At 55.3% G+C, this 27,154-nt stretch overlaps 8 protein-coding genes across 8 annotated transcripts; 5 read left to right on the plus strand and 3 right to left on the minus strand.

Moving 5' to 3' along the window:
- Positions 1–3,886: 3,886 nt before the first annotated feature.
- On the plus strand, positions 3,887–5,682 carry LMH87_000701 (uncharacterized protein; the record flags this gene model as incomplete). The annotated part of the gene is made up of 9 exons (XM_056198654.1): positions 3,887–4,057; positions 4,123–4,200; positions 4,253–4,302; positions 4,354–4,498; positions 4,555–4,597; positions 4,657–4,742; positions 4,796–4,865; positions 4,918–5,149; positions 5,199–5,682. The coding sequence occupies 9 exons, from the start codon at positions 3,887–3,889 to the stop codon at positions 5,680–5,682; spliced, it is 1,359 nt and encodes a 452-aa protein (XP_056055584.1).
- A 1,016-nt stretch (positions 5,683–6,698) lies between these two features.
- Positions 6,699–8,847, plus strand: LMH87_000702 (uncharacterized protein; the record flags this gene model as incomplete). Its single annotated transcript, XM_056198655.1, has 2 exons — positions 6,699–8,760; positions 8,831–8,847. The coding sequence occupies 2 exons, from the start codon at positions 6,699–6,701 to the stop codon at positions 8,845–8,847; spliced, it is 2,079 nt and encodes a 692-aa protein (XP_056055585.1).
- Positions 8,848–9,215: 368 nt separating this feature from the next.
- LMH87_000703 (uncharacterized protein) lies at positions 9,216–10,621 on the minus strand (the record flags this gene model as incomplete). Its single annotated transcript, XM_056198656.1, has 2 exons — positions 9,216–10,386; positions 10,467–10,621. The coding sequence occupies 2 exons, from the start codon at positions 10,619–10,621 to the stop codon at positions 9,216–9,218; spliced, it is 1,326 nt and encodes a 441-aa protein (XP_056055586.1).
- A 636-nt stretch (positions 10,622–11,257) lies between these two features.
- LMH87_000704 (uncharacterized protein) lies at positions 11,258–12,181 on the plus strand (the record flags this gene model as incomplete). Its single annotated transcript, XM_056198657.1, has 6 exons — positions 11,258–11,304; positions 11,354–11,379; positions 11,448–11,536; positions 11,607–11,736; positions 11,793–12,071; positions 12,126–12,181. 6 exons carry the CDS (start codon positions 11,258–11,260, stop codon positions 12,179–12,181), a joined length of 627 nt encoding a protein of 208 aa, XP_056055587.1.
- A 298-nt stretch (positions 12,182–12,479) lies between these two features.
- On the minus strand, positions 12,480–13,628 carry LMH87_000705 (uncharacterized protein; the record flags this gene model as incomplete). The annotated part of the gene is made up of 2 exons (XM_056198658.1): positions 12,480–12,922; positions 12,995–13,628. The coding sequence occupies 2 exons, from the start codon at positions 13,626–13,628 to the stop codon at positions 12,480–12,482; spliced, it is 1,077 nt and encodes a 358-aa protein (XP_056055588.1).
- Positions 13,629–14,198: 570 nt separating this feature from the next.
- On the plus strand, positions 14,199–15,096 carry LMH87_000706 (uncharacterized protein; the record flags this gene model as incomplete). Its single annotated transcript, XM_056198659.1, has 2 exons — positions 14,199–14,243; positions 14,359–15,096. The coding sequence occupies 2 exons, from the start codon at positions 14,199–14,201 to the stop codon at positions 15,094–15,096; spliced, it is 783 nt and encodes a 260-aa protein (XP_056055589.1).
- Positions 15,097–16,993: 1,897 nt separating this feature from the next.
- On the plus strand, positions 16,994–21,905 carry LMH87_000707 (uncharacterized protein; the record flags this gene model as incomplete). Its single annotated transcript, XM_056198661.1, has 3 exons — positions 16,994–17,039; positions 17,112–17,260; positions 17,490–21,905. The coding sequence occupies 3 exons, from the start codon at positions 16,994–16,996 to the stop codon at positions 21,903–21,905; spliced, it is 4,611 nt and encodes a 1,536-aa protein (XP_056055590.1).
- Positions 21,906–22,580: 675 nt separating this feature from the next.
- Positions 22,581–26,232, minus strand: LMH87_000708 (uncharacterized protein; the record flags this gene model as incomplete). The annotated part of the gene is made up of 3 exons (XM_056198662.1): positions 22,581–23,752; positions 23,802–25,522; positions 26,090–26,232. The coding sequence occupies 3 exons, from the start codon at positions 26,230–26,232 to the stop codon at positions 22,581–22,583; spliced, it is 3,036 nt and encodes a 1,011-aa protein (XP_056055591.1).
- Between the last annotated feature and the right edge of the window lie 922 nt (positions 26,233–27,154).

Here is a 27,154-nt window from a genome sequence, read left to right on the forward strand (position 1 = left end):
ATCGCGAGGGATTTATCTATCCAGCTATTCCCCAGTCGGCTGGTGAAAAAAACAGTCCAACGGGCCTTGCAGATGCGACTCTGTGAGGTCAGCCACTGGGGCACAAATTGTCTTGTTCAAAGGTCGTGCATCGAAGATTCTCATTGGCAGCAGTGGAGAGTGTCTCGAAGGTCGTGGCTGCAACAGGGCAGCTGTCACCCTAGCGGCTTGGGAGGGAGCGGCAGCGATCACTGCCTTTCCAGGCCTCCCGCCGCCTCTGTTGTCTTTGAGTAGCGTCAGTTGACCCACGCGGTGCATTCCTGCAGAGAGATTCCTGGTGGCAGCAGCTGCAAAAGCCGCCGTCAAAGCACCCCAGAGTCACGGACGCGGGGAAGTGTGGAGAGCGAGGAGACAATAGCGAGGTAGTTGTCGAGGCTCACATGCAGTGAACCCTCAATTCCTCTCGACCATACAGCAAAGAGATGAAAAACTGGACTAATTAACCAGGCACATGGCGGGGGCACTAGTGCGCCTCCATTCTGCTCGAGTGACAGGAGCCATCGCAGACCGAGACGCGGGAAACGAAAAAACGAAACCCCCCTCATCACCGCATTTGGAGTCGGCAGACCCTTGCAAGCCCTGTGAGCCTACAAACTAACGTTAGTCTCCCAGTGCTCGGCTGATCTCCTCCTGCCAACAGCAAGCCTGTTCTCCCATCAATGGGCCCGTCTCCTCTTGATCTTGATATCCACATTGGCAGGAGATTAAAAACGGCCTTTCCTGTCCTGGACGCCACAGGTTGGAGAATGTCTCAGCGATACTCAAGCCAGGCAGATCGTCCTAGCGCTACCCCCCTCAAAGGGCGTGCCCCGACTGGATGGCGCACACACAGCTACAGATTCTTCACCAACGAGTACTGGGTAGAACTTGCTCCGCGACTGAGGCTTAAGCCAGAAACGGAGGACAAGCCACAAAATTACGCCGAATGCGCAGCATCTCCAATTCAGCCTGAGCTTCTTCAACCCCACACTTTGCACCTCGCCAATCCTCTTGCAAGGCAATCCCCCCTGTCAAGCTGCATTGTTGATTGCTCTCTGCATGATCTGGTGTACATGCTCCCCAAGACTCGACTGGACCTCGGACAATGAGGCAAGCTGCCCTGGATTGTTTCTAGGAACGACTGGCTCCTGCGAAAAACGGATGAGGTCAGGATTGATGCGCGACATGGATTTGGTACCGGAAGATCGTACTGATTGAGTGCTTGTAATTAATCTGCGGGCCTAATATGTGAATGCAGCATATGCCATGATATGCACTTATACGGGGCGATCTCGTTTTATCGCTTTCATTTACATCTTACTCTCACCCCGCCGGTAAACCAATGTCGCCGTCATCACTCTGTCAATGATTCAACGTCGTCTTACCAAGTTTTCCGGTAGCTGATGATGCCGTGATCAAACATCTTGACTGCATGCATGTGATGGTCTCAAGCATTAATCATGCAAGCCAGTGTGCTAAGATCTATGCTCCCCTGACTACTTGCATGCGGAAAAAAGGCGAGATGAGTTACCAAGCGATGTTGATCTCCCGCCGTCGCATCCTGGCCTGATTTGACACGATGCGCCTCGGCTCGTTGCATCGTCCTAGTGCGCCGAACAGTCCCCCAGGCTTCTCATGCTACTGTACACATATGTACTCGTTAGAGCCGCAGTCCTGCATGTTGACTGGAAAGGGTGTTTGGCACGTTGGCCCACACCCCAGGTCCCAGGCATTGCGCACGCCGAGATCCGAACAGGTTTGCCCATCGTGCAAGCACGAGCCAGATCCCTAGAGATATAGTTGCTTTCAACGTTCAATACACCTCGGTATTGGATGGATGACAATTTGCAAACATGTGAATGGTGAAGCCGGTCAAGACCGGAAACAGAGTGATGTCACGAGGGCCATAGCGACGATAAGTGTCCGTTTCATGAAAATGTTGAGCGGGACTAATTTGCAATTATCTCGTTGAGTATCTATGGTGAGACAAGCTGCAGTCCATGATATGATAATGGACGAAACGCATGAAGATTGAAGGATTGCGAGGATGCACAGGCTCTCTACTCGTAGTATCAAAGATGGGGAGGCGAGCTACTTCACTGTTGCGGCTCTTATAGACACGATGTGCTGCTTTTCATGGTCATATAAGAGACTTTCTTATGCATTATACATATTGTCTGCACATATTTTATGTAAAACCTATCGATAATCATTCAACCCCGAAACAGCCGGTGTCAGTCCAGTCGATGCACCGTCCATCGACACAAGTGGCTAGCATACATGACAGCAAAGTGTGCGCAGAGTCGCTCAGATATTATTCAAAAGCAGTCACCTGCTTTAAGCTTCAATATCTTCAGCTGTGGAGCTCATTTTAAAATCGAGGTCGTTTCGCAGAAGCGCCAAAGAAAATTGCGCTCCACGATGTCCATGGTCATTTTTGCTTTGTGGGAGTTCTCTTTCCGAAATCGGTTTTCACAGTAGCATCATCAGAGCAATCGCGACCTGAGACACTCCAAAAGAATACCACCACACGATTTGAACCTGCCGTTGCCATCAAGGTCGATGTTGAGACGAAAAAGAGGGCTCTCAAACTTGTCGAGACGAGGTAGGCTGCTAGACTGAAACGTCGAAAAGAAGACGAATCTCCCTATACTCTTGTATAATTGATTTTGACAGAATCTTATTCGCGACCGGTACAGTCACGCAAATTATTTTCTTCACTGGTCATAAATACCCGATGGTCGTCGGCATAGTGTTACGTCTGACTGGCACAAAAAAGAGTTTGCCTCAAGCAAGAAACGCAGGAAAATATGTATTTTTATCGGTGCACTGCAGAAAATCCCTCAATACCCTACACCAGCTGTTCAAGCAATTAATAGCCAGCGAGTCGCAACCGTTGGATAATCAGCGCATCCAGCCATCCAGCCTCGATTGGTTATAGAGAAGAGGTCAGCTACAAATCTGCGTCATGGTCACGACCACATAGTAGGCTCATCTTCGTCATCAATGAGCTCCTTTATCGGTGATGTCGACCAGGTACTGGACAGAATTGACTTGGTCTGACGCTCACTCTTTACTTTGGTGAGAGCAACAGTACACCCAACGATTTATTTTATTTTCAAATAATACGTTAAATACAACGCAAGCTGATGAAAGTACATGATATAAAAGGAAACCGCTACTTTCCTAGTGATCTCAAGTCAGCGCATGTAAGAAAAACCATCTGTTGAATACTGGTCGCGGCCGGCCAGATCCGGTGCTGATACGCGCCCGTCCTCCTCAGCAATCGACAAGGTTGATATCACACGAGCAGGGGCTAATCTGCACATGCGCGACCCCAGAACTGCCAGCGCAGACTCGATAAGAATGAAGAATCGGAACAGCCTTCTCATTCTCTTAGTCTACTGTTAGTATATCTGATTTCTTTTTACGTTAAAAGAACTTGACAATTCAACACAATTCTACCTCTCGTGGGTTGTATGCAGTTAAGACTCGAACCTTGCATGTGGTGCACGTGACACACCAGCTGCGGGAGGCGCTGTCATGAGCCAATCAGGGTCTCTCCGCACAAGCAAGGCACCAGGGCAGGGTATCTTCGAGGTCATCGTGACGGAACAAGATTCAACTCTCGACTGTTGCTTTCGCTGAATCAAAATTTGCCATCTGTCAGTTCCGCAACATCGTCGCGCAGAGAGTCGTGCTTTCGTCTCTTCCTCGGAGCCCGCACTATTTTTTGCGCTGTCGTGCCCCGGCGCTGTCTCCAGGTGGATCACGCGAGGTCAAGTCTGCCCTGCTTGTTTGTAGCTTGGGTTATTGTCCGACGGAGAAGACTGTCCTACCCGCTTAGGCGGCCTCGAAACAGCAAGTCATGTCGAATCTGGAGACGCACGTCACGGTGCAGAAGCGAGCGTACTATGCACCGCCCTGGGCCGACGTCAGCATTATTGGTGTGGCGGGCAGCTCCGGCTCTGGAAAGTCGACTCTTTCTCAGGCGATCGTCAAGAAGCTAAACCTGCCATGGGTGGTGATTTTGTCCATGGTACGGGCCTTTTACCAGCTGTCTCCTTTTTTCGGTGTTTTGTTCCGGTGTCTGACTGTGCATAGGACTCGTTCTACAAGACTCTCACACCTGAGCAGTCGAAGCTGGCTTTTGACAACGACTATGATTTTGATTCCCCCGATGTGCGCCCATCAACTTACTTCATCCCTTCTTGGTGCTAATAGCAACTTCCAGGCCATCGATTTCGACATCTTGGTTGAGCGCCTCAGGGATCTCAAAGCTGGGTAAGTGTCTTGATGAGGCGCAGTAATGTCGCATGCTTAACGTATGTGTAGAAAACGAGCCGATATTCCTGTGTACTCGTTTGCCAAACATCAACGTCTGGATCAAACAACATCAATCTATTCCCCACATGTTCTTGTTCTGGAAGGCATTTTCGCTCTGTACGACCCACGGGTATTAGAGCTTCTGGATATGGGTGTGAGTGACTGCCATGGCAACATGTTGTCTGCTCTTTAGTTCTGACATCCGTACAGATTTATTGCGAGGCTGATGCGGACACCTGTTTGTCACGTAGAAGTAAGTTCATGCATACAGCTGATGCGGTGCACCCTGACTAAGACATGCATGAAAAATAGTTGTGCGAGACGTGCGCGAGCGTGCTCGAGACATTGAAGGATGCATCAAGCAATGGTTCGCTTATGTCAAGCCCAACTTCGAGAAGGTACATTTCTCTCTCGGCTGTGATGGTCGAATCTCGGCTTACCAAGATTTTAGTTTGTCGAGCCGCAGAGGAAGGTCGCAGATCTCATCGTGCCACGAGGCATCGAGAACCGGGTCGCACTTGGTAAGAGATGCTGTCTTACGCTGCCTGAGTCAACATCTAATGATGTCTGTAGACATGATGGTTCAATTCATCGACAAGAAACTAGTCGAAAAGTCCACACATCACCGAGATGCACTGTCGAGACTAGAAGCGGAATGCAAGGAGCAGCCGCTCTCTGATCACGTTGTTGTGCTGAATAGTACACCGCAGATCAAGGCCATGAACACGATTTTGCAGGATATTGACACGTCGGCGGAGGACTTTATCTTTTACTTTGACAGATTGGCGGCGCTGGTGCTTGAACAGTTAGTGCCGTGCCTGACATTCAGCTGAACAAGCCGCTAACAGAGACAGGGCGCTCAACAATGTCCAATTTCAAAGTCTATCCATCAACACTCCCGCCGGGTATGAATACAACGGCCTGGCGCCCAAGGGTGAGGTCAGCGCCGTCATTGTGCTGCGCGGTGGCTCGGCGTTTGAAGCCGCGCTAAAGCGCACGATTCCTGATTGCCGAACCGGCCGCCTCTTGATCCAGTCCAGCTTCAAGACTGGCGAGCCGGAGCTGCACTACCTGAAGCTCCCCGACGATATTGGCACGCACGAGAGTGTTTTGCTGCTGGATACGCAGATGGCGAGTGGTGGCGCGGCCCTCATGGCCGTGCAGGTCCTGGTTGACCACGGCGTGGCTCTCAACAAGATTGTGCTCGCGACGTACTCGGCCGGCAGGATCGGACTCCATCGGCTCATGACTGTCTTTCCCGAAATCAGGGTGGTCGTGGTGAACGTCCTGGCGGACCAGGAGCAACGCTGGGTTGAGAACCGATATTTTCGTTGTTAAGTCATGCATTGCTCGGGAAGGACGGGATGGGCTTCAAGGGTTCGCGGCGTAGTTGGCATTGCATTTTGCATATGAGCATATAGCACTTTCATATATTGTTGGCCGTATGCCGGTCTGACGTGTTATGTATTGAAATCCGTTGTTTCATGCTAAATTGTGAGTCTGTTCATGGCCAAGTTGGCTTGGCACCACGTCCATCCATCGGTGCCCGTCCGGTGTCCTCGCTATCGGGTCGGAGCTCGGGCTGCCGACATCATGTCCGCGGGGAGTGCGGTCGACGCATACCGAGCTGATGGCAGCGACCGCTGTGGCATTAGCAGCGCGCGACGCGGCGCCAAAAGCAATGGCAGCTCGCCGGAATAACTGCCCAAAAATCGTCTCCCTCCCAAAATTAACAAAGTTCCTTCTTTTCCTGTGCGACGGCTGCCATGGACTATGCACGGAGCGGCCGGAAAACAAGCCCAGCTTGTGTTGCACGATCGTGTCCTTCAGTGGAGCGAGCGCCGATGCGCTGCGCCGGTGCTTTTTCAGACGGCCCACAGCGCTCCCACTGGACCAGTACAGGCAGTCATCATCCGGAAATGGCCCTGTCGAGCCCCAACCCACGGCAGCCACAGTGGCTCACCACTGCTAAGCTACCTAGGTATCAGTCGCTGGGTACCTATCAGTGGCTCGAAAAAGTCCGTCTGATGAGGGTCTCTCGGCCAGCCTATGACGCCACTACCTGTGCCGTGCTAGCCAGCTTCAGCTGCGCCTAAACCTGATTGCTCGAGGTGACCCAGCGCCTCTTCCGTCGACGCCGCGATAGCTGTTTACGGAGCCTCGAATTTTTCACTCCCTTCCATTCATCCTTGGCTTGTTATTTTGCATTGCTAATCTACTCCGGGCCAATTGCTCTCAAAACCGTTATTCTCGTCATCTGCGACTGGCCATCTATGCCTGCCTTCAGGTAGCTTTGCTTCGCTGTGTTTGCGTGTGTTTCCCGCGGAGCTCCCGCCTTCGTTGTTGCGCTGGCCATGGCTGCGCCGCTTCGTCCCGTCGGCAGCGCGGCTGTCCGCCGTCTTCTGAGACCCTTGCCTCGCGGCTCGTCTGCTCAACCCGTCGTCCAGTTCGCGCCCAGGTCCAGAACCTTTGCCCAGCTTCATCGCCTGACGTCACCGACCTTGAAAGCCGCCGCCTCCCAGGGCTACTGCCGCGCCCAGCGCCCAACAGCAACCACTCTGGTCCATCTTCGCGCCCTCTCTGGCAAGCCATTGCCTCAGCGGCAGTCATGGACGCTCAACTTTTGCTACAGGATGATGGCCTGGATTGGCACGTCCATTGCCGTCGGCGGTATCCTCGTCACGGCCTTCTTCGTTTACGATGCGACCACATACAAGGAGGGCGCGGACGCCGGTGACATCACCGTCGGCCAGCTCGCGCTGCAGCCGCGCCGCGGTGGGCCTAAGAACCTGCCCATCGCTGACGTCCTCATCGATGACAATGACAAGAATGGCAAGAGCGAGAACCAGGACAAGCCCAAGCTGGTCATTCTCGGAGGCGGATGGGGCGGCGTTGCTCTCCTGAAAGAGCTGCACGCCGACGACTACCACGTCACCGTCATTTCGCCCACCAACTACTTCCTGTTCACGCCCATGCTACCCTCTGCCACCGTTGGAACTCTTGAATCGCGATCCCTTGTCGAGCCGATCCGCCGCATACTCGGCCGAATCCATGGCCACTTTATCCGAGCCAGCGCCGAAGACGTATGCTTCCACGAAAAGCTCGTCGAAGTGTCGCAGACGGACTGCAATGGTGAAAAGGTTCGCTTTTACGTGCCCTACGACAAGTTGGTTGTTGCCGTCGGCTCCGTGACCAACCCGCACGGCGTCAAGGGCCTCGAGAATGCCTTTTTCCTCAAAGACATCAACGACGCCCGGATGATTCGGAACAAGATTATTCACAACCTCGAGCTCGCATGCCTGCCCACCACGTCTGATATTGAGCGCCGCCGTCTTCTCTCCTTCTGCATCAGCGGTGGCGGCCCCACGGGTGTCGAATTCGCAGCCGAGCTCTACGATCTCCTCAACGAGGATCTGACCCGAAACTTTCCCCGCCTGCTACGCAACGAAATCTCTGTCCACCTGATCCAAAGCCGCAGCCACATCCTCAACACCTATGACGAAGAGGTTTCCAAGTATGCCGAGAAGCGCTTCGCCCGCGACCACGTCGACGTCCTGACCAACTCGCGCGTGCAAGAAGTCCACCCGGACAAGATTGTCTTTTCGCAGAAGCAGGCCGACGGCACGCTCGTCACCAAGGAGCTCCCCATTGGCTTCTGCCTCTGGTCGACCGGCGTCTCCCAGACGGAGTTTGCGCAGAAGATTGCAAAGAGCCTGGGCGACTTCCAGACCAACCGCCGCGCCCTCGAGACCGACACCCACCTGCGCCTCACGGGCTCGCCGCTCGGCTCCGTCTACGCCATCGGCGACTGCTCGACGGTGCAGAACAACGTCGCCGACCACATCATCACGGTGCTGCGCAGCATCGCCTACAAGCACGGCAAGGATCCCGAGAACCTGCAGCTGCACTTTAGCGACTGGCGCAAGGTCGCCACCGAGGTCCGCCAGCGCTTCCCGCAGGCCGTGTCCCACCTGCGCCGTCTCGACAAGCTCTTCCAGGAGTTTGACAAGGACCAGTCGGGCACGCTCGACTTTGGCGAGCTGCGCGAGCTCCTCGCCCAGATCGACAGCAAGCTCACCTCGCTCCCGGCCACGGCGCAGCGCGCCAACCAGCAAGGCGTCTACCTCGGCCAGAAGCTCAACAAGATGGCCCACCTCTCGCGCGGGCTCGAGGTCAACGACGTGCGCGACGGCGACCTCGACGCCGCCGCCTTCAAGGCGTTTGAGTACCGCCACCTCGGCAGCCTGGCCTACGTCGGCAACTCGGCCGTCTTTGACCTCGGCGAGGGCTGGAACTTTACCGGCGGCCTCTGGGCCGTGTACGCCTGGCGGTCGGTATATTTTGCGCAGAGCGTCAGCTTCAGAACGAGATGTCTCATGGCCATGGACTGGGCCAAGAGAGGGCTGTTTGGCAGAGGTAAGCTCCTTCTTCTTCGACAGATGTCTTGAAAACGACGAGAGCATGATTGGCTAACTTGACTCGACAGATCTCATGAGCTTCTAGGCAGCGAGGCTGTGCGCTGTTGGAGGTGGTTTATAAATGACAGTAAACTAGTAAAAAGAAAGGAGTTGCTGAGCGATTGTTTGGATGGGAGTCGCATGAGACTCTGGGATGTTTTGCTTTAGACTGGTTGGTTGCTTTTGTTGCATTGCTTGAAAAAAACTCATTATTTTAATCTATGTCATTGTATACTCGTGCATCACAACCATATTCAACATGAGAAGAAACAAAAATGTCGACAAAACAGCAATGATGTATAAGTATGAAAAGAATATGCCAAGCGATAAATTTTTATATTCCCGAGCCCACCCAAACAACATATGAAAATCCGCACCAAGTCTTTCTTTTTCGCGCTCCCCGTTTCATCTTCTTTACAAGACAAAGTCCTTGTGCGTCCACTTCTCCGTCGCCTTTGTCCTGGCCTGGCGGTGGAAGGGAATGTGCCTGCGGGTCTCGACGCGGCCGCGGACGACCATGCTGCGGTAGCGGTCGTTGATGAGGTTGCCCTCGGGCCGGAGGCGGCGCAGCGAGTCCTGCAGCTCGTCGGGCAGGACGAGCTCGAGGTCGCGCTCGGGCAGCTTGAACTTGCCGAGCTGCCGTCTGCGGAGCTTCTCGGCGCCGCGCAGCTCGCTCTCGCTCGTGCTGTCCTCGCCGGCGAGCAGGGCCAGGGCGCGGCTCTGCTCCGTCTCCTCGATCTCAGTGGCAAGGTCCGCGATGCGCGCCTCCTGGATGCGGCGCGCCTTGAGGGCGGCCTTGTGCTTGGCGAGCTGCTCCTCGGCGCGGCGGCGCTGGATGCGGTTGCGCTGGGCCTGCGTCTTGCGCTTCGGCCGCTTGGCGGCGGCGGCGGCAGTGCCCTCGTCCTCGACGCCGCTCTGGAAGCCCTCCCACTCTGAGTCCTCCTCCCACTCGGACATATTGGCGCGCTCCTCGGCGGCCTCGGCCTCGGCGGCGGACTTGGCGGCCCCCTCCTGCTTCAGCCGGGCGGCTTCCTCGGCGGCGAGGCGCTTCTTCTCCGCCTCGACGGCCCTTTCGCCTTCTTGCGCCAGGCGCTCCTCGTAGTCGGTAAAGACGGGGTTGTAGCTGTAGCCGCCCGTCGGCTTCTGGACGGCGGGCACGGGCTTGCCGCTGGCGACCAGGGAGAGGGGCGCGTGCTTCATGGTCTTGGGCGTCCTGACGTTGAGTTTGGTATGGTCGAGGGCGACCTCGGCGGGCTCTTCCTGGGGGGCATCCCACAGGTCAAACGTGGCGTCATTGACCTGGATTGTGGTGTCGTGCTGGCCGTCGGCGATTCGCTGCAGTCTGGCGAGGTCCTTGTGCGTGACCCAGTCGCTACGCTGGCGCTTCACGGGAAGCAGTCCATTCGTCGTTCTATCGCTTGCTCGCTTGCGCGGGGCTACCGCCGCCACGGCAGATCGCCTGTTGAGAATCTCATCGGCCTTGAGAGTCTTTTTGGCATGTTTGGGGAATTTTTTCGAGATTTGCGAGTCGCCTTTGATATCAATGGCGAACAGGTCTGCCGAGTCTCTTTCGCGGATAACACCACTGCAATCGAAAGTGTTAGTGTCTCAAGATTCCGTTGTGTAGTGATATGGCAGGTTTCTTTTGGGCAGTATTGTCCTTACCCTTGAATAATTTCCTCGTTTAGGTCCTCGAGACCCTTCTGCACTTCGGTCACATCAACATTTTTTCTCCAGGCCTTCTTGCCCTTTCTGGAAGTTTGTTTATATTGGCTCGGGGCCTCGTTCGAGTCACCGGTCAGGGGTTTTATGACGGGCATTTTGGCTGAATTGTGTGGGATCAAGAAACGCTGCACCGGAGGTATCGAAAACTCGATGGCTAGTTTTGCAGCGCCAGTTGGGCCTGCGACGGTCGACCTGCGCAGTCCAACTTTTGAATTTTTTGTGGGGGAAGCGATAACCCCGCCAGCACACAGTGTTATCGGCCGCGGCTGACCGACTAATTGGCACGGCCAGGACCAGGCCGGCTTATTAAGGCCATCCGCCCTACCGTGGTGGCGAGCGGCGCCACAGGGGTCGGCCTACAGCGGCCTACAGGCGATCCCCAGCTCGCCACGAGCGCTGGAGCAGACGGCACGTGCAACTTCTAGGGGGCCCCGGTCGCAAACGCTGCCAGGCCTCTGGCAGCTCAATATTCCGGCTGCGCTTACCGATTCAGTGTAGGAGTTACGCCAGAGAAACCAGCGATTGGGAACAACCTCCGTTCTCTCCGCTATCAACTCCGCCACAGTCGACCTCGACCTGCATCGTGCAATTTTATCTGAACTGGCAGTAACATATTTTTATATTTACCCCTTTTCGTCACAACCATATCGTGAATCGAGCGACTCCCTCTCAGTGCCGCGACTTGTTCAAGCTGCCTCTTTGTCTACGCCATTCAGGTACCCGAACTCAAGATGGCGCAGGCGGGCGGCTCCTACAACAACCCCTTGAAGAAGTTCAAGTGCGTTCAGACGATGTCATTACTTTCTCACATGTGCTAATTGCCTTAGGCTGGTTTTTCTCGGCGAGCAGAGTGGTAAGTTTGCGTGCGCTGCGCTGGTGCGGTGAGAGGGGTTCCCCTGTTGCTAACGTGGCATGCGACAGTCGGCAAAACGGCTCTGATTACGAGATTCATGTACGACTGCTTCGACAACATGTACCAGGCCACTGTCGGCATCGACTTCTTCTCCAAGGTGAGCGACGACGCGCGCCCCAGCAATTATTGTCGCCCTGGTCCGGTTATTGACAAGCTGCGACCATTAGACCATGTATCTCGAGGATAGAACCGTACGACTGCAGCTCTGGGACACGGCCGGCCAAGAACGCTTCCGAAGCTTGATTCCCTCCTATATCCGCGATTCCAGTGTCGCCGTTGTTGTCTACGACGTGTCAAGTGAGAGCACCACGGCAACTTGACATTTGCGCACATAGCTGACGGCAATTGAACAGACGCGAAATCATTCCAAAACACAAAGAAGTGGATCGACGATGTTAGAGCCGAGCGAGGCAACGATGTCATCATTGTCCTGGTGGGCAACAAGACCGATCTTAACGACAAGCGCGAGGTCACGACGCAACAAGGCGAGGACGAGGCCAAGAAGAACAACTTGATGTTTGTCGAGACGAGTGCCAAACTAGGCCACAACGTCAAGCACCTCTTTAAAAGGATAGCGCAGGCCCTGCCTGGTATGGAGGGCACAGATGCTGCCGCCCAAGCCTCGAGCCAAAGTTTGTATCCCCATGTGCTCTGGTGCGGAAGTAAACATTCTAATTCTCTGGCAGTAATCGACGTTAAGACCAACAGTGTGCAGCAGACCCAGGAGGGCTGCTCGTGCTAGATGGTGCGGACAAGCGAGATCCTACATCGGCCCGAATTTGCGAGTCTGTTTAGTGTTGCAGTGACTAACCTAGCCGCTCGCCGAGGTAGATGTTGTGCATGGCTGGCGCATCTGAGCATAGAGCTGGTTTTACTAGTCCCAAACAAAAAGTACGAGCCTATGATCTTTATACATATAAACTAATACAATTTTGGCATACACGGATTCAATTGTGGAAGAAATCATTTGACTTTATTGTCTTTTATCGCCCATCATAAACTATGCAAAAATATCCACGTGGCAGCGTTGGATTCCTCCTCTAGGCTGCTTTTTGAACCTGGACCTCCCCTGTAGGCAGGCCAAAGTAAGCAGCAATGGGCTTCTGCGCGGGCAGCACCTGTCTGGTCTTGACAGCCTCGTCGCCGTTGAAGCCGTAGAAGAGGCCAATCTCGACAATGCCGGGCAGCTTGATAAGGGTTTCGGCAAGCTTGTTGATCTCCCAGACACCGTCCTTGCCGGAGCCGTCCTGGCCGTCCTTGAGGTCCTTGGGCAGGAGCAAGGAGGGGAACGGAGCGTCAATGATCCACATGCCATTGTCACTGACGCACTCGCCAGCCTTGCTAGGCAGGCCAGATCGCACCGCTGGGCCGGTCGAGCCCATGTCCTTGAGCTTGTTGAGGACGTCGGGGGCGGCCATGGGCAGGACTTCGATTGGGATAGCCTTCCACTTTGTGCACAGGCGGGCCGACTGTTTGCGCGAATCTACGAAGGGAGTGTCAGCTCACGTTTCTGCTTTTTCTTCTCGTGGTACCTCAATAGAAGAATAGTGCATACCGGCAACAGCAATAAACTGCTTGGCCGCCGCCGCGACGAGCTTTTCTTGGAAGAGACAGGCACCACCGCCCTTGATAAGGTTGAGCTCCTCATCGACCTCGTCGGCGCCGTCAAAGGCCACATCAAGCGCCACGGCCTTGCCGTCGACGACAGGACGTTCGTCGAGGTTGTTCATGCGGAAGCCGGCCAGGGTGATGAGGCCCTTGGACTGGCTGCCGGTGGGGATAAAGGTCATGCCGCCGTAGAAGGCAGGGCCCTTGGCCTTGATGGCCTCGACGACGTAGACGACGGTGCTGCCGGAGCCGATGCCGACATACTTGTGCGAGGGCAGGAGGTAGTCCTCGACGGCCTGGTAGGCGGCGGCCTTTTTGGAGGACTCGATGAGAGCCACTGCGTCGGCGGTGGTTGCCATGATGCGAGCTGTTGGTGGTGGTGGGGGATGAGGTAGAGGGGTTGATCTGCAGGGTAGTGGTGATCTGGTAACGGAGATGCTGCTACTGCTTGGGAAAATTGGTGGTCTGGCGCGCGTGGAATATGATATGGCGCCAGGGAACTGCACAGCTGGGATGAACCGAGATCGAGACTGCAAAGATGGTGTGCGGCTATGGTGGTAGATATTCGCAATCCTTCTCATTGAAGTTTATCAGAGTATGAGTGAGACTTTGCTGCACAAAAAAGTCGCCAAGGAAAAAGAGCAAGTGAATTGCAGTGTCGGATGGAATGAGGGAATTTTTTTCCTCTTAAAAATTTATCGGGAGATAACAATTAGAATCCCGTCTAGCCGTTGAGTCGCTTTTTGCACCGAAGGACTGGAGACGGTCGACAGAATGATACAAAAAGATCCAGTCACATTGAGCAGAGCTGGCACAGTGGATGGCCTGTGACGCCATTGCTGTTGTCCCAGCTCCGACGCCCCCACCGAGGCAGCAGGCCGAGCTCAAGCCGTCATTTATGATGGATCCCGTGACTGTGCACGTGACTCTTCCAGTCTTCCAGTCTCGTTACTGCAGCCTTTACGTCTTTGATCTCGGCAGCCACGGACCAAGTGGGCCTAATTTGATGTCAGATCCCCATGCAGCACACTCCCGACGCTTAACCAGGTTCTGCCTCTTTTTTTTCTCCGGGTCATACTCTTGTTACGGCCTCCCCCTGTGACTCGACACTCGAATACATTGACAGAGGTCGCGAGGCCTGCATTTCTACCATGTCCAAATTCACCAGACTATACCTGCGCGTGCCGCAGCCAACGGTACGTCAGCTCTCTGAGCCCCCTCGCGCGGAACGGGGGTGGGCGCCGCAAGCCCATTGAGCGGAACAGAGCGGTCACGAGGGCAACCATTTACTAACTATTTTGACCCGGACAGACGCTCTTTGGCTGCATCAGCCTGCAGACCGGCACGGAACTCATCTCGCTCGCACTCGTTTTCAACAAGGTGACGGGCGTCTACGGGCTGCTCGCCATCCTCACGGGGTACCAGCTGTCGCTGCTCCAGCTGTCGACGTACGTCTACTCGATTGGCGTGCTGGGCCTGCTCATCTTCCTGATCCCACACATCCGGCGACAGACGCCCTTCGAGTGCCTGGCGCTGGCATGGGTGTACATTCTGGACGCGTGCATCAACGCGGCGTACACGGCCGCGTTTGGGCTGGACTGGTACTTCCACAGCACGGCGACCGAGTCGGACACGCGGCCGGCGGGCCTGTCCAACACGGTCATGGAGAGCATCGAGGGGTTGAAGAAGGAGAGCGCCATCCACGGGAAAGTGGTGCCGCAGGAGACTGCTATGAGCATGATCTTCATCGTGGCCGTCACCCTGATCCGCGTCTACTTTAGCTTCGTCGTCATGGCGTACGCGAGGCAGTCGCTGCAAAAGTACATGCAGCTGATGATTATGGAGGGCCCCGGCGTGGACGACTACGACGGCCCGTTTGCGCTGGATCTGCCGGACGGCGAGGGCCGCCGGGGCCGTCTGGGCCGCATCATGGTGTCGCTTGGCCGCTCGTACTGGCTGGGTCACCTCGAGGACAATGGCTGGTCGGGCAACAACAGCAGCAGACAGCGCAAGGTCAACGAGCCAGGGATGCTTGCCGGCGAGGTTTAACCCCTGTTCGAGCATATATCATGCTAGCTGGGTGGATGGGCTTTTCTTCGGTTTGCCCGGCCACGCGGCCGAATGGCGACGACACCAGCTGGCAATGTAAGATATGAGACTTTTCAACGCGTGCACTATGCAGCTAGCGATGATGGACTAATGGCTCGGTGCTTGAGTGCCGACAACCAAGAAGGGTGGAGCGCATTTGTTTTTCCAGGATGCACGCTATTGGTATTGGGGAGGCGCAGATAATCATTTCGTTTTCCTTCTTCATCCTTATTCCGGATGAGTTGAGCATGCGACAACATAGAGATAATGTATACAATTTTTCGTAAAGAAAAAAGGTGGTTTGCCTTGTGACAGTGGTCCATAGCAAAGCAGACGGAGATAAAAAAAAGATGTAGGGACAAGCGGTAGTGTTTGGGTGCAGTATTTCTGCAAGCCACCCGAATGCAGGGCGAACCAGGGTTAGATGACGCCATTGCGACCCTGGGACTCACCATCTTGGGGAAAAGCGCTCAGAGGAGCGAAAATGGGCGGGCAAAAAACTGTTTCTGTGGCGAACGGATACCTATTGAGCACTCGGGTGGGGCTTTGCGGCGTTCGGAGAGAGATGGATGGTGATGAGCTGAGGCGTGGTTTTTGGCATGGGTTTCTTCGGTTCGTCGGTGGTTGAGAGAATGTCGGCAGGTCGGCGGACGATGGCGAGCTAGTTGGTGAGTGGATGGGCGAATTCGGGATGGGGAGGAGGCGAATCTGCAGAGTAATGGAATGTGACAATGGAGTTGTCCAGGGACTTTTTATTTAGTAAACACAGGATCTGTCCAACCGTGCGCTTTGCCTTTCTTCTTGTAGAACTGCTGCGATGAGTTTGGAGTACATGGCAAGGCCAGGCACGTTTTTACAGTGTTGGGTGTTTTATTAGGTTGACGAATGATGGGCCGCCATTTGTAATCCAGAAGCGGCAATGCAAGATGGCCCGTGGATGGATGGAGAGGTGGGACAAGACGAGATGCGCAGTGGGCGACTGCTAGACTACCTACGGACCCAAGGCTACCAGGGTTCCTTGCACGGCTGCTCGGGACAATGGGAAACAAGCTGGCACCATGGTGGGAAATGATGCATGATGAGCCAAAGGTCAATTGCGACAGCGCGAGGAGGCGGCCGGAGCGATGCAAGATCGTGTGTCCATGTGTCTACGGATACTGTGTAGAAGAATGCGAAAAGCACGTACACTGCACTAGGCAATCACGCAATTCAGAGAAAAACTGGCTGACCTGCGGGGAATGGCCATTTAGCTGGCGGCCTACTGGGCGGGCGGGGAGTTGACGGTTCCACAATCGGCGACAGGGCGAGGTTAGTGCCTGCAGCGGTATGTGGCAGCGCTGCAGCTCGTGCCTCTTTGAGCGCTATCGGCGCTGTGAAGCAAGTGACTGTGCAGGGCATCTGCGGGCAGTTTCAGCGCTGCGCTGCTGGATAGGCAGTTAGTGGACAGTGGACACTGAACAGTGCTGCAGTGGACAGGCTCCAGAGCCATCTTGCCCCTCTCAGTCTCCGAGGCGGGGGCCCCTTCGTCCTCCACCGCAGCAGCAGCTCCCCCAATCCCCCAGCATGGCCCAGCATGGCCCAGCATTGCACCACCATGGAAATCCACCAAGACCGCTGAGACTAACAGAGGCCATCGAGCCTCCCAGTGGGCTCGCCATGTGCCAGCTCGCCAGCCAGCCGTCCTCCGTTCCAGAAAGTCTGATTTCCATGACCGGTCCCCTGCTTTCCTCTTCTTCCTTCTTCTCTTCCTCTTTTTACCTCTTCTCCAACCTTTTAATTCCTTTGCTTCCCATTCCTCCTCTCCTGTCGTGTTTGCTGTCCCTTGTCCGTGTTGCAGAGGGACGCCTACACTGCAACCATGGAGGCTGCCGCTCAGCACCAGGTGCGCACGCCGCAAGAGGCTGGTACGTTTTGCTCCCCTCTCCCTCCCTCAGTGTCTCCCGCACCACATGCTAACAAACCGACAACACAAACAGTCGCCAGAATCGCATACCTCGCCTCCGACGTCGTCGTCTCTGTCCAGCCCTCGCTCGCCACCGACTCTGAATTCTCCTCCCATCTCAAGCGATATGCTGCCCGCAAGGACCGCAGTCTTGTCGCTGCCGGCGCTGGCGCTGTCCCGGATGTAAGTCCCCTGTACTCTACCTGTTTGCCCACGGCGGCGCGCGGCGGCTGCGCTGCCCACCACTTTTTTTTTTTTTTACTTGCTTCCTAAGCCATGGCACGACGACGACCCGAAGCACGTCACCCGACCACCCGACCCAAGCCATTGCCTCCTCAAATCAACACACCCTCATATCACCCAACTGGATTGACAGTGCAAATCAATATTCGTTGCTAATACGCACCCCCAGATCCTCTCTGTCCGCCACAATGCTGACCCGCTGCTCTCCGTCTTCACCCCGATCCGCTCCGGCAAGCTCGTCTCCGTCACCACGCCCTCCTCGGTCCTCCTGCCCGCCGTCTCCCACCTCTACAAGCTGGCCAATTATCCCGTAGTCCTCCACGTTGCCCTCCAGCCCCGCAACTTTGCCGACTACTCCGTCATCACCGCCATCCGCAACTCGGGATGGACCTTTGTCCAGTCCGAGACCCTGCAGGAGGCACAGGACATGGCCATCACGGCCCATGCCCTCGCCGTCCGCACCGGCAAGGGCGTCATTCACTTCTTCGCCCCTGACACCTCTTCCCAGGACGAGCCGGTGACCGTTGAGGATGCCAGCGTCGTGGGGAACCTCCTCGACCTGGACAGCGTGCGCCGCTTCCAGTCCGGCTCCGTTGCCGCCGCCGGCTTATACGCCGACGACGGCCATGTCGCCGTCTCTTCGGACCACCCAGAGGTTGCCCCCAACGCCACCGGCGACAGCGTCGCCAACCTGCGTCCGCCTGCGAGTGCCGATGCGTCCAAGTTTGCTTCCACCGGCACGTCGGTCAAGTCCAGCCAGGCCAGCCAGGCCAGTGACGCTGGCACCCCCGGCGCTCCCTCATCCGTCGCCACCACTGTCGAGTCGGCCCCGCCGCCCGTGACCTCCGAAGACATTTACACGTGCGCCACCCGTATCTGGACGAGCCTCAACTCTGCTGTCGGCCGCCAGTACAACGCTTTCGAGTATACCGGCCCGGACAATGTCCAAAACTGCCTCTTCATCTTTGGCTCCGATACCGGCACCTTTGCCCAAGTCATTGACAACGCCAAGCCCGACGAGATCTTTGCCCACACTGGCATCGTCACGCCTCGCCTCTACCGCCCCTGGCTTGGATCCAAGCTCGTCGATGCTCTCCCCAAGACCATCAAGCGCATTGCCGTTCTCGAGCAGATTCACCGCAAGACCACCAAATGGGGTCCTCTGCTGATTGACGTCGTCTCCTCCATCAAGAGCGGCCCCGGCGGCGTTGAGACCATTGTTGGCCACCAGCTCGGCTACATTGCCGCCGAGGCTGCTGACCAAGCTCTTCGTGGCATTCTTCAGAACCTCACCTCCGAGGCCCCCCTCCAGAACCTCGAGGTCGGCGTACGGGACGCCCCCGCTGAACGCAGCGACTATGTCCTGTCCATGCCTGCTCTGGAGACGGCCTACAACAAGATTCTCGACCAGCTCTTCGGCAAGCGAACGCACATTGCCAACGCTCTCCGATCCCAAAACACCGGCATTTCTTCTACTGTCGCTGCCACCCCCGAATTCGGCTTCGGTTCCCTCATTGCCCGCAAGGAGCTGCGCAAGACTTTCATCAGCGAGGTCAAGGAGGCCGCCAAGAGCAACGAGTTCATCACCGATGGCCCAAAGAACTGGCTTGCCAAGTGGGCTGTCGCCTCGGATGATCTGTCCAAGTCTACCGAGATTGCCGACGACGTCATCTCCCGCCTCCAGACGGACGGCTCGCCCATCTCTCACAGCCTGCTCAAGAAGCAGGGCCTCTTCCGCAAGGAGTCGCTCTGGCTCGTCGGCTCCGATGCCTGGTCCTATGACCTCGGCAACTCAGGTGTGCACCACGTTCTCGCCTCTGGTGAAAACGTCAACATGCTCATCATCGATTCTACCCCCTATTCTGAAAAGTCCAATGCCGACGCCAACCGCAGAAAGAAAGATATTGGTCTCTACGCCATGAACTTTGGCAACGTCTATGTCGCCTCGACTGCTGTCTACAGCTCTTATACCCAGGTCCTCCAGGCCATGCTCGAGGCTGACAAGTTTGACGGTCCCTCCGTTGTTATGGCTTACCTGCCCTACTTTGGCGAGTCTGACTCTCCCCTCACCGTTCTCCAAGAGACCAAGAAGGCTGTCGATGCTGGTTACTGGCCTCTGTACCGATGGAACCCCGAGAACGAGAAGAAGGGCGAGCCCAACTTCTCCCTCGACTCCGAGCTCATCAAGAAGGAGCTCAAGACCTTCCTTGCTCGTGACAACCAGCTCACTCAGCTCATGAACAAGGAGCCCCAGTTTGCTGCCAGCCTGGCCCAAGACTTTGGTACCGAGGTCCGCGCTCAGCAGAAGCGCAAGGCTAAGGATGCTTACAACCAACTTCTCGAGGGCCTTTTGGGAGCCCCGCTCACCATTCTCTACGCCTCTGACAACGGCAACGCTACTTCTTTGGCCAAGAGACTTGGCAACAGAGGCCGTGCTCGCGGCCTCAAGACCACTGTTCTGGCCATGGAGGACTACCCTCTCGAGGACCTTCCTACTGAGGAGAACATTGTCTTCCTTACCTCTACCGCTGGCCAGGGAGAGTTCCCTCAGAACGGTCTCGCCTTCTGGGAGGCCATAAAGGACAACACTGAACTTGATCTTGCCACTGTCAACTACTCCATCTTTGGTCTTGGTGACAGCCATTACTGGCCACGCAAGGAAGACAGGATCTACTACAACAAGCCTGCCAAGGATCTCGACCGCGTTCTGACCAACCTCGGTGGCAAGCGCTTGGCTGACACTGGCCTCGGCGATGACCAAGATCCCGACGCGTACCAAACAGGCTATTCTGAGTGGGAGCCCAAGATTTGGCAGGCGCTCGGCGTCGACAACGTCTCCGGTCTTCCCGATGAGCCTCCGCCCATCACCAACGAGGACATCAAACTGGCCTCCAACTTCCTTCGTGGCACCATTCTCGAAGGTCTTGCTGACCCTTCCACTGGCGCCATCTCTGCTGCCGATCAGCAGCTCACCAAGTTCCACGGTACCTACATGCAGGATGACCGTGATGTCCGTGATGAGAGGAAGGCCCAGGGTCTTGAGCCCGCCTACTCCTTCATGATCCGATGCCGTCTACCCGGTGGTGTTTCCACCCCCAAGCAGTGGGTCCAGATGGACGATATTGCCAACGACCTCGGCAACGAGACGATGAAGCTCACCACTCGCCAGACCTTCCAGTTTCACGGCGTCGTCAAGGGCAAGCTCAAGCCCGCCATGCAGGCCATCAACCGTGCTCTCATGACCACCATTGCCGCTTGCGGCGACGTCAACCGCAACGTCATGTGCAGCTCGCTGCCCACCCAGTCCAAGTACCACCGCCAGGTCTTTGCCTGCTCCGCCAAGATTAGCGACCACCTGCTGCCCTCGACCAACGCCTACCACGAGATCTGGCTCAAGGACGAGAACGACAAGAAGACGCAGGTCGCCGGCGAGGCGATCCAGGACTTTGAGCCGCTGTACGGACCTACCTACCTGCCCAGAAAGTTCAAGATTACCATTGCCATTCCTCCCCACAACGACACCGACGTCTACGCGCACGACATTGGCCTGATTGCCATCAAGGGCAAGGACGGCAACCTAGAGGGTTTCAACGTGCTTGCCGGCGGCGGCATGGGTGCCACGCACAACAACAAGAAGACGTACCCGCAGACGGGCCGCATGTTTGGCTACTGCAAGGCCGAGGACGTGCACATTGCCTGCGAGAAGATTATGCTCGTGCAGCGCGACCACGGCGACCGCAAGAACCGCAAGCACGCGCGTCTCAAGTACACCATTGACGACATGGGCGTCGACGTCTTCCGCGGCAAGGTCGAGGAGCTCTGGGGCCAAAAGTTTGAGGCCGCCAAGCCCTTTGAGTTCAAGTCCAACGTCGACACCTTTGGCTGGGTCAAGGACGAGACGGGCCTGAACCACTTTACCTTCTTCATCGAAAACGGCCGCATCGAGGACACGCCCGACTTCCAGATGAAGACGGGCCTGCGCGCCATTGCCCAGGCGCACAAGGGCGAGTTCCGCCTCACCGGCAACCAGCACCTCATCCTCAGCAACGTGCACGACGACGACCTCGACGCCATGAAGGCCCTCATGAAGCGCTACAAGCTCGACAACGTGCAGTTCTCCGGCCTGCGCCTCAGCTCCTCGGCCTGCGTCGCCTTCCCGACCTGCGGCCTCGCCATGGCCGAGTCGGAGCGCTACCTGCCCGTGCTCATCTCCAAGCTCGAGGGCTGCCTCGAGGACGCCGGCCTGCGCCAGGACTCCATCGTCATGCGCATGACGGGCTGCCCCAACGGCTGCGCCCGCCCCTGGCTCGCCGAGGTCGCCTTTGTCGGCAAGGCCTTTGGCGCCTACAACATGTACCTCGGCGGCGGCTACCACGGCCAGCGCCTCAACAAGCTCTACCGCTCCAGCATCAAGGAGGACGAGATCCTCGATATCATGAAGCCGCTGCTCAAGCGCTACGCCGCGGAGCGCGAGGACGGCGAGCGGTTCGGCGATTTCTGCATCAGGGTCGGCGTCATCAAGGCCACCACCGACGGGCAAAACTTTCACGATGACGTCGCGGAGGAGGAGTCGGAGGAGGAGTAGACCGCATCCCCTCCTCTTGGAATACATGTGCCTTGGAAATGAAGCACGAGGCATACTGATCTTTTATGGTAATGAGATGTTGGGTACATGTCATGTTGTCCCTTTTTTTTGTTCTTGCTTGTTTCTTTTTGTTTATATCAAAAAAGGCTGGATTATAAGAGTCGAGCGTATCTATGCATGTACATGATGGTTCTTTTTTTTCTCTTCTTCTTTCCTCTTCACTCATGTTCTTCTTTAGCTCAAAAAGGAAACCGAATAAAAAAAAAAGGTTCAAAATTGATCGACAGTCCGCTCTCGATATCTCACGTGAACTTTGAACTTGGTACGAGGAAAGGGAAACGATACATCATGCAATTTTGCATTCGAGGAAAAACTCATTTCCTACATTAAATCACCTCCAAAAATCTTCTCATCATGACTAGTAGAAACTTTTCCTCTATGAGGGGTTCAGTTCGTCCTTGTCCAACATGTACAGCACAAAACTACCACAAAACAAAGCCAAAGAAATGTAGCAAAACAGACCGAAAAAAATCCTTGTAAAAAGAAAACACCAGCCCTTGGAAAAACACAAAACAAGCCTTCAGATACACATGGTCGGCGATCAATGCAAAGATGCAACACAAAGGTTTTCAAATAAAAGCTGCGAGTTAGTAACTTGGAAGATCTTGTCTTTCATCAGCGCTTCAAGCTACTGCCGACGCTGCTCGCCACGTCGCTCATCTTCTCGCCCAGGCCACCCATCCACTTGGGCGCCTTGAGGCTCATGCGTATCCTGCCTTCAACAATCGTGTTGACGAGATTGATAATGGCAAAGGTGGTGGAGCCGAGGGCGCGAAAGACGGCGAGAGCGGCGACGCTCCACAGGATGAATCGCAGGTAAAAGTTGTCGCCGATGCCCTTGTTGCTGTAGATCTCGGACACTGCCATGGCGAGGATACCATTGGCCACCATCCACGTGACAACCATGTACGTGCGCACGCTCTTGTAGTAGTCTTCCTGGAGCTGGGACTCGCTGACGTCGGGCTTGGCGACGGCGAGGCGATCGCGGAGGTTGCGCAGCGCCTCGTCATAGCCACTGTCGATATCCAGCTGCTCGCTGGGCATCTCCAGCTCGACCGTCTGGCCCTTGCCGACGGCACCGCCGAGGTCAGTCTTGAGGACGTTGTCACCCTTGGTGCCCCATGTGATATCGTGAGTGTTGCAGAAGGCATACACCTGCAGCGTGCAAATGTAGCTGGGCAAAAGCATAAAGTACTGGAGCGAGGACGTCACCATGTGCCAAGGATCCAGGTAGACTAGTGACATGATAATGTACAGGCCGACAGTAGAGGTGAGCGAAACAATCAAATTCGTAAAGACATTGTTGCCAATGTTGAACTTGTGCAAATTTGACTTGTCCGTCAGTTGGCGTATCACAATGTAGATGACTGCAAACGTCGTGTACGCCATAATGATAGCGTAGATAATCATGCTGGCCAGGTACATTTTCTTTGCACCCTGCGGTCGATTTCCCAGGGACAAAATGAATTGCGTAGCAATCAGCAAAACACATGTGTACCGTAGGATGATGAAGATGACAGCTCCTATATTGTGGCCGAATGGATCAACGTCTTTCTTAGTTAAGCCGCCGGCGACAAAGTAGAAAGTCAGGTAGAAGTTGGCGAGAGAGAAGTAGGTAAACAGTAGTTGGCAGGCCTGGTAAACGAATTCCATGTAGAGGAGGATCTTGCGAGCAATGGTATGATCAGTAGCGATAATCTGTTTGAAGTTGACAAGGGAGTAGACAGCAGCAAAGAATGCACCGTTGAGCCATCGTCGGCGTTGGGAAATGAATTCGGGAACAGCGTCTGTACTAAGTTAGCAACAATACCTCAAATGGAAAACTTTGTAGCTTACCTGGAACATCAGTTTCACCAGTGCAGCCCTTGACGTATTTCAGGACCCAGCGCTCGCCTCTCTTGGCTACTAGCTCCCAGCAGAGAATGCGATCTTCGGCGAGATACATGTTGGCGGTAAACACATCTGCATGCTGGCCGTGAAGGGTTTCACCCTTGAAGTATTGGCTGAGGGGTCCGTGTCCATGCTCGTCATTTTGCAGAGCGTGGTATCGGTAGGCACTCAGTGCACCGGGAAGCACAGTAATGTAGCCGAAAACGGACTCGAGAGGCTTGTCGAGGATGTTGGACATTTTGTACTCAAAGTTCTGGGAAGCAACGAGAGGGTTGAGAAGACTGGAGCCGTATTTGCCCTTCATGGCCTTGATCTCACCACAGGCGCCGGCCACGTTAGAGTCGGTATCAAAGGCCTTCCAGAGATGGTAGAGGGAATTGCCGCCAGGCCGAGTACCAACATCGAGCAAAATGCAAATGTTGGGGTTTAGTGCCCGGCCAAAAGCGTTGAAGAACCATCTGTGAGAGTTGAGTTTGCCGCGATTCTTCTCCTTGAGGCAGAAAATCATCTGGCAGGGAACAATGCCCTTCTCGGCACCCTTGAATTTGAGATCCGAGTCGAGCGATACCTGAGTGGTGTACTCATAAACGTGAGCCTGTACGGCACGGTTGTTGACAAAGTTCTTGGCGATACCGTGCTGAAAGACACCCATGGCAGCAAGGGCGTCCAGCGTACGAGGATGGATCTTGGGTCGACCGTCGCAAATGATGCAAACCACAATCTTCTGCCAGCCAGTTTCGCCCCATGTTCGAGAACGCGAACGGGAGCAAAAGTGCGAAATGTTCTTCATGACAGCGTGCATGGTACGTGTAAAGCCGATCTCGTCTTCGTTGTACATGGTGATGCAGATGAAGAGCTCTGTCTCGCGGGTGGTTCGGCCAATAGACTGTCTGAGCTTGTATCCTCGCTCAACAAAGTCATCGGGGTCGCAAGTGACGGCGGTATATCTCATATGTGTGAATTCAACCTCGTCGCGGCGCGGGAGGAAACTGTACAGAATTGTGGGAATCTTGCACTCGAGGACCAGCTCGCCATTGATGAGCACGACTTCCTTTCGCGACATTTGAGGTGCGCGAACACCTCGTCGCTCTTGTGCGCCGTCGGGCGCAGGTCCATAGCCATCAAACTTTTCGTAATACTCTTCGTTGGCTTCATTGAGCGTGTCTTGGGACTCGGAGTGGAAAGAGTCGCGAGTTGTCGGCAGAGGCCGCGAATCACTCAGGTCAGAGCCGGGGCCAAAGACATCGTCACCGCCATCGAGAGGAATGTTTACGGTGGCATCGTCGGCAAAAACCTGCGAATTGCGGGCCGAGTTGGAGAAGAGTGGTGCAGGAGGCAGCGGGCGTCTGGGACTGCCGCCATATCTCGAAGACGGCGTGCCTGGTCGGGGACTGCCATTGAGGTCGGAAGGCTCAAATGACAGGTTTGTGGGCGGTGGGCGAGAAAATTCGGAGACTCTTGATGAGGGAGTCCACGGTCTTTGTGGCGAGCCGGCATCTCTGTTGGCAAAGGGCACGTATGTCGAGTCCGGAGGAGGCATGGCTCGCGCCTCGTCTTTGATAGAGCTTGCCCGAGAGGGAGAGGACGTGACGCTAGGCTGATATGGTTTGTACGATTGACGAGTCGATGTATCGTTGAAAGTATCGTTGAAGGTATCGCTAAAAGTACTAGAATTGAAATAACGTGAGTAGCAGTTCGCGACAGAGGGTCCTTTGAGTGGTGGCTCTGAAATGGGAGTGTCTTTGCAGCGTGACGCAGCTGGTGGCCGCAGTGTCGCATCGCCATCAGCTCGCTGGAGCTTTCGCGGCGGCCTCGCGACTGAAAGACCATTGGAGCTCGAAGGTGCTTTTAAAGGGTGCGCAGCGTCACTGCCAGTGCGTTGGAGCTGGAAGCGCTCGCTTGGGCCCTCTGGCAGCTTCGGGAGAACCGATGGTAGCTTCGCTGGCAACATGGAAGCGGGTAGTTGTGTGTTGGAGAAGTTGGTGTGTGGTTTCTTTTGCAGCTTTGCAGTGTTTGGTCTGACAGGAATCTTGGAAATGGACGGGACTTGGGTCTTGGGCTGTGATTGTGGAAGTGATTGGTTTGCACGAGTCGCACAGTGTGAATCTTGGTGTTGACGCCGGAGGCTATTGGACGAAACTGTGACGGATTTCTGCCTCGTTGCTGGCCAAAACTGCGACGGACAAGGTGAAGCTGATGATGGGCGCGCAATGGCGCTGTTCATGAGTACGTACGGTCTGGACTCGTCAATGGGTGATTCCACCGAGGTCAATAGTCTGATGGCAGCTGAGTTGGTGCCGCTGGGAGTATCATGGTCATCGTCATAAGTGTGCAGGCTATAGTCGGGAGGCCTTGACGGGGTATTTGGGCGATCCATGGTGTTGACTGAGCTGGAGCTTGTTGGGCTTGTTGTGTTTGGAATGCAATTGCGGCTCAGCCAAGACAGCCAGTGGTGGAGGGGCAGCGGAATGTAAAACGAGGACTAGAGGGTATAGCCAGATAGAAAAGCAAACGAGAACCAGTCTCGAAGGAAAAGCGGCAAGAGAAAATATCATGTAAACATCAAGAGTGAGCGCAGCAAACAGGAGATGAGATAGGTAGACTGGCTGTTGACGTAGGATTGATTACACACTCAATGGCACATCCATACTGCTGCTGGTACACGCAAGCACTGCCCTGTTTGCCTGGTCCTTATTTGGTTTACTTGCACCAGTAGCGGGGCCACTTGGTTGACGGGGCAACAAACGCTGGGCGTTGGACGCCGCGCTAGGCGAACCCAATCCAATGCAAGGGACCGACCCGGTGTGGTTTCAAGCAAAGCCGACTGGTCCGATGCCGTCATTTTGAGTCGCCTGGACCCTGACAATGGAATTGATGCCTTATGTGCAGTTTACACCGCGATCGTGGCCATTGTTTGGGCTGCCATGTGTTGGCTGTCAACAGGGCGTGAGTACTGTAGGGTAGGCTGTGATACTGCGTATTCGAGGGGTGCCTGCACACCATAACAGAACGCCCGGGCCAGAGTTTAATTCCGAAATTAGACCTGTTGTTGTGGCCAACGCTTTTTTTCTTCTTTCTTTAATATTCTCGGCGTGGTGTCTCGTCCTGTTGTGCTGTTCCTGACTCAGTTCGCGCCAGCCAACCATCCTCCCTTGTTGGGCAAAAGAGATCCAACGTCGGGGTGCTGCAAACACCTCGTCAGGTCGTTCTTCGGCGCTATCACAATGCTTGACTCGCGCAATAATTGGCTAGCTGGCTCTACTATCGACCCCGCATGATTGATTGGCGTTTTTACCCAT

Source organism: Akanthomyces muscarius, chromosome 6, assembly GCF_028009165.1.
Source record: "Akanthomyces muscarius strain Ve6 chromosome 6, whole genome shotgun sequence".
Lineage (NCBI taxonomy): Eukaryota > Fungi > Ascomycota > Sordariomycetes > Hypocreales > Cordycipitaceae > Akanthomyces > Akanthomyces muscarius.